Raw genomic sequence first — 12,205 nt, forward strand, 5'->3', positions numbered from 1 at the left:
GAAGGAGAGATTGAAAAATGAGAAAATGAAGAGAGATAAACATGAGAGAGAAATGAGACGATGAGAAAGTGTTAGAGAGTTTTGAATACAAATATGGTAATTTATATTTTTATATTTTATGGAATTCTCATGTTTTAAACTTTTCTTTTTTTTTTTGAAAAATTCACCATATTTTGTAGCATTTATTTTTGGGTAGGTAACTATTTGATACCCTATATTTACGTAAAGTATTATTTTGGTACCATGTATTTATAATAATGCTCATTTGGTACCTTTTATTTTGAAATCGTACATATTTGGTATCCTGTATTTTGAAATCATACATATTTAGTACCCTAAACTCATATTTATTTAATAAAATTTTACCAATTTAATCACCATGTTTTCAATTATGTGAGTTCCAAATTCAAATTCAATTATTTAATTACATATAACTTATGACAGTTTTGTCATATTGATAAAATTTTATTCATCAAATATGAGTCTAGGATACCAAATATGTATAATTTTAAAATACAGGGTAGCATACGAGCATTATTGAAAAAAGAAAGTACCAAAATAATACTTTGCAAAAACACAAAGTGCCAAATAAGTAAATTTCCTTTATTTTTTTCTCATAAATATAAAAACACATCTACTTTTTCAGATATTTATGTAAACTTATTTACTTACTTGAAGACCTGATAAACCAGATACCGCTCGTGGACCAGGGCCTTTTATCCACAGGTACTCATATTATCTATTACGACCCAAATCTGGATACACTAATTGCCAAATTGATATGTTACAAATAATTCTAGTAAAACATCTCATAGCTTGATATATACTTAATGCTTTATATTCCTATATTTTGTAATTAATTGTATAATTAGCAACACAATAAATCATTTGTTCTATAATGTTTGAGTTTGTAGGAGTTCAGTTAGATATGATTTAGATTAAAAGAATGTGAAATTTAATTGTCTAAAATTAAGATTACTCTCAAACCAAGTTAAAAAATGTGACATACTAGGAAACACATACTCCAAATTATTAAAAATAAATTTACCAAACATAAGTTAGATTTGATATTCACATTCTCACCAAACCAAACACCCGCATAGTGAAAACTAATTGTCTTTCACTTTTTTTGTGTACAACAATATATTAGACACTATACAATGGTCAACACTGTATGAGGTGACACATTATAAGTGGTTAGAATTTTTTATACTACTAAATCAAAAATATACTAGACTCAATAATAAATTACACCAATAACAATATAACACCCTGAACTGTACACCACACTTGCACTTTATAGCAATTCTCAATTTCTCTTTTTAGAGTATTTGATTCTGTTATTGCTCTTTAGCAATATGCATGGTACGTGTGAAATGTCTCAAACGAGCCACACATCACATCTGAGGTCAATTGCAAGGTTCACCACACATACAAAAGTGGCCCCCAATTGGGTAAGTTCCAGATCCACTGGTGGCCCCCAAACAAAACTCGTTTATTTTTTTCTCTATATATGCATTTACACATATATAAACACATATTAATTTGGCATATATATATATATATGTTATGGCTCAAAATTCATTTCAGATAACTAACGAAATAACCTGTCACAGAGGAGTCTCAAGAGTTTGTGTTATACACACAAAATGCCATTTTCTTCTTCATAATTTGCTCTTAGCCATACTTAAAAAGCCATATTGGTCATTATTATCCAAAGCAGAATGACCTTTCATGTGAAAGAAAGTAACCAAAAGTGGGAGGGGACCACTATAAACAATCGTTTTTAAAGGGTCTATTGATGCAAATATAATTGAACAATAGGAGATATAAAAAAGAAGAAACATTACAACAAAAGGGTCTTAATTACTCTCACTAAAAAAATTTCTAAGTAAACAAACAAAAGTAGAGGAAAGAGAGAGAATTTGCAATTCCCCATTTGGATTCTTATGAAGGAATCCTCTTCGTTAGACACCCAACCAATCAGAAATCAAAAAACAAGATGGAGTTTCACCTCTTAGCCAATCACCACTTAGATAAGACCTATTTGTGGGGTCCCATACATGGATACATCTACTTCTCAAAGGGCAATAAACACTACTACAACAGAGTCTCATTCTCATTCACTCTCACAGTCCCCACACTCAAATAATTGAACCATTTTTTTTTTGGGGTTTTAAGCCTTTCAAAAATCAAACATACATATATGAACAAGTCTCTATAGGCTCTCAAAATTCCTTCCCAAGAGAGATTTTCTCAATTATAGAACTATATTACATGCATGATATATTCTCTGCTTTGCCTCCTCAAGAAAATCAATAGTGTTTGTTTGTTGTATTTTGAGTAACAATGATCAGTGAAAAGAAGGCTGCAAATGCCATGGCTGGCAAGACTGCTCGAGCCTGCGACAGCTGCCTGCGAGTGCGCGCGCGCTGGTTCTGTGCAGCCGACGATGCCTTCCTTTGCCAGTCCTGCGACGCCTCAGTCCACACCGCCAACCAATTGGCCGGCAGACACCAAAGGGTTCGCCTCCAAACTTCCTCCTTTAAGGGTAGCAAGCTCGGGGTTTGGGACGATAAGTCCTCTTCCCCTGCTTGGCTCCGGGGGTTCACACGCAGAGCGCGAACCCCTCGGAACAGAGCGGCCACGAAACAAGTGAAGAAAGATGAAGAAGAGATGAATCATCATCATCATCATCATCGTCGTGAACCTCTGTTGCCTTTGGTTCCGGAGATGAGTAACGAAGGAGAAGAATATAATCGTGATGATGATATTGATCAGTTGCTGAATTATGATGGTGCGAACGAAGATCAAGATGAGCAGTTGCTTTACCGGGTTCCTATCTTCGATCCATTTGCGGCAGAGCTTTGCAATCCGATGAGTATCGGCGATGATGATATTGATGATCACGACCGTTGTGATGATCAGATGACAGAATCGACGGTGGCTGATGAAGATCATAACGATCAGCATGGAACCATTATGGACGACCAGCATGAGGTTCTAGGGTTTCTACCATCGGAGTTAGAGCTGGCCGAGTTCGCCGCCGACGTAGAAAACCTTCTCGGCGGCGGTGGAGGAGGAGGAGGGTCGCTGGAGGAAGATTATTCGTGTGACCATGAAATCAACGGGTTTGGAATAATGGAGCTTTTGGATTGTAAAGAAGAAGAAGCAGCAGATGCGAGAGTGATCAAAGTTGAAGAAGAAGAAGATGGGATGTTAATGGAAGCTTCAGGCATAGGTTTTGATGGTTTGAGTGATGAGAAGTTTGAGTATGAAGAGTTAACGTTGTCAGGTGATCAGGTGGCCGGCGGTGAGGGCAAAATGGTAAATGAGAGCATGAAGAAGAAGAAGGAGAGTGAGATAGTTCTGAGGCTGAACTATGAGGCAGTCATCGCTGCCTGGGCCAGCCAAGGATCCCCATGGACCACCGGAACCAGACCAGAGGTTGACCCGGACCACGGTTGGCCTCATTATATGGTAACAAATATTCATTATTATTATTATTATTGCTTTATTTTTCAGACCACATATATTTATTGAATTGACATTTATAGTAACGTCTTTAGAAATGGAAATTATTTGAAAATAATATATCAATCAATTGTGAAAATATCTGTCTTTTTTTTTTCTTTCTAATTTATATAGTTTTCGTTCTTAATTTTTAAATTTCTTACGTGTAAGAAAATTAACGATGTTTTGTTGTATTTTTTTATTAGGTTTATTGTACTAATTATAACAAATCTAAAAGGTTATATATATATATATATATACTAGATCCAAACAAAAATTTGGTTAGATTTATTTATAGAATTTATTAATAATTTTTATTAAATTTGTATGATTGACATATAAATTTTAAATAAATAAATAATATTATATAAAAAAAATTGACATAAACATATTATTAAAAGAAAAATTAAATCAAAATATTGTTTATGATTTTTTTAAAATATATATATAATATGATAATTTTTTTTAAATATAAATGATAATTGTTTTAATAAAAATTAAGATTATGCATTATATATTATTGTTATAATGATATTTTATAATATTTAAATTTATATTAATATAAGTATTAAATATTATGAGAATAATAATACTTTACAATATTTAAATTTATATTAATATAATTAGTAAAAAAATTATGATTAAATTTTATTATAATAATATTTTAATTTATGTTAATATAATTATGAAATATGTAGTTTTGTATGATATATTAATATAATAATGATATTTTATAATATTTGAATTTAAATTTGAATTTATATTAATATAATTATTAAATATGTAATTTTATATTAAATATTATTATAATGATATTTTATACTATTTGAATTTATATTAATATAATTAATAAATATATATTTTTAATTAATTTTAAAGATGTATTTCGTTAAATATTTAAAATATTCCATTAAAATTAACAAAAAAAAACCGTTAAAATAAAAAAGTTTCGTTATCTACACATTTTTTTATATAAAAAGATATGGTCTAAGTTGAAAAAAAAGAATTAAATTTTAGATATTTTATGAATTCACTAAAGCATACATAGATAAGCTATGTGTCTTTAATATCTCCACAAGTTAAGATTTGTAGCTATTATATGTAAGTGTAATACTATGCTATTAAATATTACAAAAAGTAAAGTGATCATTTTTTTTAATTAATTGTATTTATTTAAAATCAAACTCATTGTTTTTTATTGTTGTGCGATGTTTTAATTTTCAGGATATGTGGCAAACAAATTACAGTCACAACGAGAGTAAAAATCTAATGACTAGAGGAGGAAAAGGAAGTAATAACGAGGTCGGAGGGAGAGAAGCTAGGGTTTCGAGGTACAGAGAAAAGAGAAGAACAAGATTGTTCGCCAAGAAAATAAGGTACGAGGTTAGGAAACTCAACGCCGAGAAACGGCCTAGAATGAAAGGCAGATTCGTTAAGAGATCATCTTTCATGAGTACTAATAATAACCAGCTCATGATGACCACCAAATAACACCTAATCAAGCTAGCTAATCTTCCAAATTTGTGCCTTTGTTAATTAGCTTCAATATCTTTTTGTTTATATATAATTTCCTTGCTTTTTTTTTTGGCAAAATTGGAAATCAAACTGTTTGTTTGATTGGCCTTTTATGGAATAAATCTGATGTAATATATGTATGGTAGCTATAGCTTTTCTTTCTTTTCTACTTACATTTCGTTGTAACATCTAAATGTACTAAAGATCCATTTCTCAAAAATTTATTTGCAAGCAGAAATGGTGGATGGTACGGTGTCGTTTAGTATATATGTATAGTTAATGTGTATATTGATTCAATTTTAGTTATATTATATGTGTACACATTTTGTTTGTTTTTTAGTCCTTTTATTCTTTTAATTTATCTTGTATTACTATTTTTTTCTACTTACTAAATATATATCTGTGTTGCTAACATCTCATACAAGAAGAAGTAATAAAATGAGATAATAATAATTATTGTAATTTAACCATAATCTCAAATTTAATATCGTTAATAACAAGATAAATTTCCATTATTACTATTTTGTCTTTCAACTCTTTACATTGATAATTTTTATTCTAAATAGTAAAATTGCAGGGATAATATATATATATATATATATGATTAAGATAAAATTTGGTTGAAATAAAATATTGGTGTAGATTCTATTTATATATTTTTTGTTCCTAAGACTTTTATCCAAGCAATGTGGGACCTGATCACCCTTGTTATTAATGCGAGATTTCATCAACAAGAATTAAGATAGATTTATTAAGTTAAGAATTGATTAACATGAGGAGATATTATTGACTTAAAAACTTACAAAACTCAAGTTATTATAGGCGGTCGTGGATGTTAAGGGCCTTTTAATGAGAGCTAATTATAATTACCTACTAAATACATGGTTTACTTGAAGGAAAGTAAGAAAATCGTATCAAGTGTGCAAAATGCACTAAGTTTCCCATGGTTAGCAAGTAAGCTAGTTTACTCGCATTGCTGATTAGTAGCCACATTTGGAGCTTATTAAGGGGTTTTAGTTGTACGGAGTATGACCACGTCTTGGGAAGGGGCGAATAGTGTTAGGCAGTGCATTCCCATTTCCCGAGTGTGATTATGTTATTTTGATAATCTAAATTGTTAGTTGTAAAAAGGAGACAACCACTCTTCCTATGCAACTACCATGGTGTTAGTAGTAGGTGGGCACACGTGCTTTTGGGTCAGGTCGTTGTAACGCCCTACTTTCTTAGAGCCGTTACTAAGTGAGTTTTAAATCAAAACTTTGTGCAATTAACCCGCTAACCGAGGTTTTTAAAACAAAAGTGTGACTAAGCAAAAGCTAAGGCTGTAATCTTTTGAAAATGCTTTACTTTATTGAAAACTTCAAGTATACAACATCTGGGATCCCAAAATAAGGTTTGAAAACTATTTCAACTTAAAATAAGTTTACAGTTGATTAGTTATTAAAATCACAGATTATTACAGCCATTTTTCGTAAATATCCCCAACCAAAGCAGTCGGGCAGGCCAAACATGTACTCGTCGCTTTATGCTCTCCGTACTCATGGCTGGTTGACTCACTCTTTGCCCTTACCTGCAACACAGAGCACCCGTGAGCCGAAGCCCAGCAAGAAAACTCATACAGTACATAACATGTGCAAATTATACAGTTAACATATCCGGTAATCCACAGATAAACAGGTCAGCCATCAAACTAAGCAAACACGGCCATGCCGCCCCAGAAGCCTTACCAAAGCCTGGGGTTTCGGTCCTCACCGTAAGGATATTCCATTTATCCACTGGGTCCTACCCTGACTATAAACATCCCATGTGCTAAGTGTTACTTCCGGCCCCGCTGCCGTTCTCGGCTCATTAACCGTTCTCGGCACCTTTGCCGTTCTCGCTGCTATAATCACATATAGTATAATTCAAATAACATTCAAACGTATATCAATTCAATCAAACTATACCATAACATATAATACAGTTTAGGGCCGTGCCCTGCATTAATACTATGGGTCCATGCCCTGTCCTACGGGTGCTACAGTTTTCTTACCTGTATCCCGAGCTTCACAATGCACCAAAGTCACGAGCACGGTCATCTATCTCGAGCCTCTCCAAAAACCTAGTCACAACACATATAAAACACTCTTTAATATTAACCAATCCAAAACCATTTCCCGGGACCATTCCTGCACTCTCGGGACCTCTAATTCCTTAAAACAATACCTAGGAACCATCCCCCGAGTCCCCGGGCAAAAGCCCTAAAAGTCAAGCCTTGGCCGACTTCGTGGCAGAATGCGCGGGATTCCGTGAGATCCCATCGGAAGATTCACAGCAGCTCACATCCTCAGGCTCATCGTGGAGGATCTTTGTTGATGGCTCATCTAACGAGAACGGCTCCGGGGCCGGAATCATTCTGATATCCCCAGAAGGACATAGATTCCATTCGGCGCTGAGGTTCGGGTTCAAGGCATCCAACAACGAGGCAGAGTACGAGGCCTTGTTAGCCGGACTTAGGATAGCTAGCGAGCTAAAGGCAAGCTCTGTCCAATGCTTCAGCGACTCCCAGCTCGTGGTGAATCAGGTCCTAGGCGAGTATCAGGCGCGGGGTCCCAAGATGGCCTCTTATTTGGCTAAGGTAAAATCCGAATTGTCTACGTTTGGGCAAGGGTCGATCGAGCAGATACCTCGGGAGCAGAACGCCAATGCAGATGCTCTCGCCAAGCTCGCCACCTCGGGGGAGGCAGAAACCCTGGGGTTGGTGCCAATTGAGTTCTTGGATAAACCAAGCATAGACGGAGATCGAGTGGATATTGAGATGATTGACATCAGGCCGACCTGGATGACTCCCATTGTTGAGTACCTCGTCGAGGGCAAGTTACCCGAAGGGCGCAACGACGTACGGCGAGTCCTTTATCAAGCTCCGAGATATACGCTAGTCGAGGGGGTGTTGTACCGACGTGGGCATTCATTACCTCTCCTCCGGTGTGTTCTTCCAAGTGAGGCGAAGGCCATCCTGCAGGAAGTTCATGACGGATTCTGCGGAGATCACACTGGGGGGCAAAGCCTGGCCTTGAAGATCCTTCGGCAGGGTTTTTACTGGCCGACTCTGTCCAAAGACTCGATCTCATACGTAAAAAAGTGCGACAAATGTCAGCGGTTCGCCGCGGTTGCACGAGCACCCCCGGCCGAGCTAAAAATGATATCGTCTCCCTGGCCCTTCGCCATTTGGGGCATAGATCTAATAGGCGCCCTGCCTACCGGAAAGGGCGGGGTCCGTTACGCCGTGGTAGCCATTGACTACTTCACAAAGTGGGCCGAAGCAGAGCCGTTGGCGACAATAACATCGAAAAAGGTGCTAGACTTCGTGGTTAAAAGCATCGTTTGTCGATTCGGCCTACCCAAAAAGATCGTTTCCGACAATGGCACTCAATTTGACAGCGACCTGTTCACCGAATTTTGCGAAAAGAACGGAATTGTGAAAAGTTTCTCATCCGTGGCCTATCCCCAGGCGAACGGCCAGGTCGAAGCTGTCAATAAAACTCTGAAGGCAAGCCTCAAGAAGAGGTTAGGTGAGGCAAAGGGGATCTGGCCAGAACAGCTCCCCCAAGTTCTGTGGGCCTATAGGACCTCACATCGGACTCCCACGGGTCACACTCCTTTCTCCCTAACCTTTGGAAGTGAAGCGGTCCTCCCCGTGGAGGTAAAGGTCCTGTCGCACAGGGTCCGGTCCTACGAACAGGACAAGAACCACGAGCTCCTATGCCACTCCTTAGACTTGATGGATGAGAGGCGAGAGGATTCACAACTCCAGCTCGCCCATTATCAACAGAAAATCACTCGCTACTTCAACACTAAGGTCAAAAGACGTGCCTTTAGCGTCGGCGATTTGGTCTTGAGGAGAGTTTTCCTGGCCGGGAAAGATCCCAAAGATGGGGTTTTGGGACCAAGCTGGGAAGGACCATACCAGGTCATCGAAGTCATCAAAGAAGGGACGTATAAATTAGCTCGACTTGGTGGAGGGGCGGTCCCGCGGACTTGGAATGCAATCCACCTAAAGAAATATTATCAATAAACATGTGTAAGACCTAGAAGGTCACCTCCCATGTATAAATAAAAATCAAATGTTTCTCGTTATTTGCAAGGGTAATTTTAAAGTAACAACGAAAGACCCTTTCCCAGTTACTTGGGGGGCATATGGTACCCGGATATATCCAGGTCTCCTTAACGACTTAGGTGTTAATTTTTATCCATGGATAAGAGTTATCACAAACTAAGTCCTATCCTGGTCTTAACCAGGTCATAAAACTTAGAAGTTAGCTAAAATTTGTTGACCGAGGTTCTTCTTTAAAGAGCCCGGGATACGGATAAAAGTTGACGCGATCTGAGTTTTTTCCAAAATAAGTTCCTGGTCTTAACCAGGTCATAAAACTTAGAAGTTAGCTAAAATTTGTTGACCGAGGTTCTTCTTTAAAGAGCCCGGGATACGGATAAAAGTTGACGCGATCTGAGTTTTTTCAAAATAAGCTCCTGGTCTTAACCAGGTCATAAAACTTAGAAGTTAGCTAAAATTTGTTGACCGAGGTTCTTCTTTAAAGAGCCCGGGATACGGATAAAAGTTGACGCGATCTGAGTTTTTTCAAAATAAGCTCCTGGTCTTAACCAGGTCATAAAACTTAGAAGTTAGCTAAAATTTGTTGACCGAGGTTCTTCTTTAAAGAGCCCGGGATACGGATAAAAGTTGACGCGATCTGAGTTTTTTCAAAATAAGCTCCTGGTCTTAACCAGGTCATAAAACTTAGAAGTTAGCTAAAATTTGTTGACCGAGGTTCTTCTTTAAAGAGTCCGGGATACGGATAAAAGTTGACGCGATCTGAGTTTTTTCAAAATAAGCTCCTGGTCTTAACCAGGTCATAAAACTTAGAAGTTAGCTAAAATTTGTTGACCGAGGTTCTTCTTTAAAGAGACCGGGATACGGATAAAAGTTGACGCGAACTAAGTTTTTTCAAAATAAGTTCTTGGTCTTAACCAGGTCAGAAAACTTAGGAGTGAACTAAAAATTTGTTGAACGCGGATCTTATTTAAAGAGCCCGGGATACGGATAAAGTTAACTCGAACTACGTTCATAAAAATAAAGAGATAAATTATGACCAAATGCATGAAAATATATATGTAAAACTGGTTGAGCAAATTGTCTCGAGGCGGAAAAAAGAGAATTACAATAGAAAAAAGAGTGTTCAAAATACGAAAACAAGAAGCATCCTAAGCCCCATCAGCTGGCCCTTTGGAGGTCGCGGTCTCACCCTGCTCCGCCGCGGCAGAGGCCTCTCCAGTCTCCGATGGAGGAGCCTCCTTATTCAGGTGGGCTTGAAGCCGCGGCAACAGGAATGCCCAGAGGTCCGGCGGCATGAAGGAGAAGTCCGCGTCCGGATTGTGGGACCAGCAGTGATAGAATAGGTCCTGTAAGGACTGCTCCGACACGACCCGCTCGTCTTTCAGGGCGGCCTGGGAGGTCTGGACTTCGGCCTTCGCCACCTCAAGGTCTGCCCGCGATGCGGCCAGGGAGTTTCTAAGCTCTAGGTTCTCGGAGCGAAGCTTCTCTAGCTCGGATGCGGCCAGGGAGCGTTTAAGCTCTTGGTTCTCCGAGCGGACCTTCTCTAACTCGGCTTTTGAGGCCGCCAAGGCGTCTCTCGCCTCCTGAGACTCCTGGAGGGCAGTCTGGCGATCTGCTTCCAAACCCTCGAGCTGGGCCTTGGTCCTAACGATGCCTCTATAGGCGGCAGCCATGCCCTGCAAGAAAAGAGTGATAAATTAGCAAACTGGAAGGAGAAAGGCGGCGTGTGAGTGTCAAAGCCTTAGAAGAAGGGGGCACTTTACCGTTAAAGTCATGTCCATAGCGGACTCTATAACTCGGACCGGGCTCGTTGTTTCGATGGCCCGGAGCTCCTTCTCCCTGATATTGTAATAGTGGCTGACGGCGTAGCTGGCCGACTCGTACACCGTACCCCGGAATGCTTCGGGCATCTTCTCCAGAGCCCGGGGGTCGACCGGGATAGGCACGTCCGGGGCTGCCGCAGCCAGATTCCCGACCTCTATTACCCCGTCCTGGGCGGCCAGTGGAGATCGTTGGGGTGGCGGATGCATGAGTCCTGTCCTGGCGACAGGGAGGTTCGCCCCCGCGACCTGGGATGACAGGTCCCTCTCCTTCTCCGTAGCTGGGGATTTGGTGGAGACCCCGGTCGAGCTCTTGGACTCGCGAAGCCTCTTTAACCTTGGCCCCGCTGGGGGATTCCCACCAAACACAACGCCCCGCAGACTATTCCCGGGCTGAGACATCTCTTATGTTAAAGAGCAAAAAACACGGTTATCAGCAATCATACAGAAATAAAGGCAATAAGAAAGCAAATACTAGGGGAGCCCTACCCCCCGAGCTGGAAGAGCCTAGGACGATTATCTCCCGAACTGGCGAAGGTTCTAGGTCCGGTTCTGAATCGGGGCTGGACTCTTCTACGTACTGCCTAATCCCCGGAGCGTAGACGCCCCTCTGGAGCGCAGGCCACGTGCGTAAATTGGTCCCGTACTCCTCAAAAATGGCCGACCTAAAGGCTAGGGTATTATCTACTACTACGGTACCCTTGGGCCGACTCTCTTGGTTGTCCAACACGAGCTGGTCAACGCAATGGAGCAGAAGCGTGTCCAGGTTCGGATTCCTTGGGTGACGATGGACGAGCTGCCTAGGGTTGAACCTAACCAGCCGGGGGTCTGCAGTGGCCCTATCTACGTTCTTAAATAAGTAAAAGTTACCTTGACCGGAAGGACCCGCGGCTGCTCCGGATTGGGCCCTCTCCTCGATCATCCCCTGGGCGACCTCCAAGCTCCTCTTCCTGTTCCTCACCAGAGGAACTTCCTCACCTTCTTCCTCGCCTTCGTCATCTGCGACCTCCTCCGCGACGGTCGGCCTGTTGTCGCGGGCTGGGGGAGGACCCCGGGGCCTTTTCAAATTCAAAGTCTGATTTGGGAAAATCAGCTTGCAGAATACCATCGCCTCGTCTGTCACGAGCACGCGGTAGTCTTTCTCACTGGGAGGCAGGTTCGCCAGTGTGTCGTATTGACCCCCGAGGGTCACGGACTTTTCGGTCCTCGAGTAGATGGCTGCAAGGATGGTTGAAATTAGAATTGGAATAAGGGACGAGCTAAA

General features: G+C 39.9%; 1 protein-coding gene across 1 annotated transcript; it reads left to right on the top strand.

Annotated features, from left to right (window-relative positions):
• Window positions 1-2,131: 2,131 nt before the first annotated feature.
• Window positions 2,132-5,349, top strand: LOC133831738 (zinc finger protein CONSTANS-LIKE 6-like). Its single transcript, XM_062262138.1, has 2 exons — window positions 2,132-3,480; window positions 4,738-5,349. Exons 1-2 carry the CDS (start codon window positions 2,350-2,352, stop codon window positions 5,002-5,004), a joined length of 1,398 nt encoding a protein of 465 aa, XP_062118122.1. The 5' UTR covers window positions 2,132-2,349; the 3' UTR covers window positions 5,005-5,349.
• The last annotated feature ends 6,856 nt before the right edge of the window (window positions 5,350-12,205 follow it).

This window comes from Humulus lupulus, chromosome 4 (assembly GCF_963169125.1).
Source record: "Humulus lupulus chromosome 4, drHumLupu1.1, whole genome shotgun sequence".
NCBI lineage: Eukaryota > Viridiplantae > Streptophyta > Magnoliopsida > Rosales > Cannabaceae > Humulus > Humulus lupulus.

Excerpts from the sequence above, each read along its gene's own strand:
- LOC133831738 (XM_062262138.1), top strand. The coding sequence starts at position 2,350 with ATGATCAGTGAAAAGAAGGCTGCAAATGCCATGGCTGGCAAGACTGCT. Across the intron at positions 3,481-4,737 it reads ACGGTTGGCCTCATTATATG|GATATGTGGCAAACAAATTA; the intron begins GTAACAAATATT and ends TTTAATTTTCAG.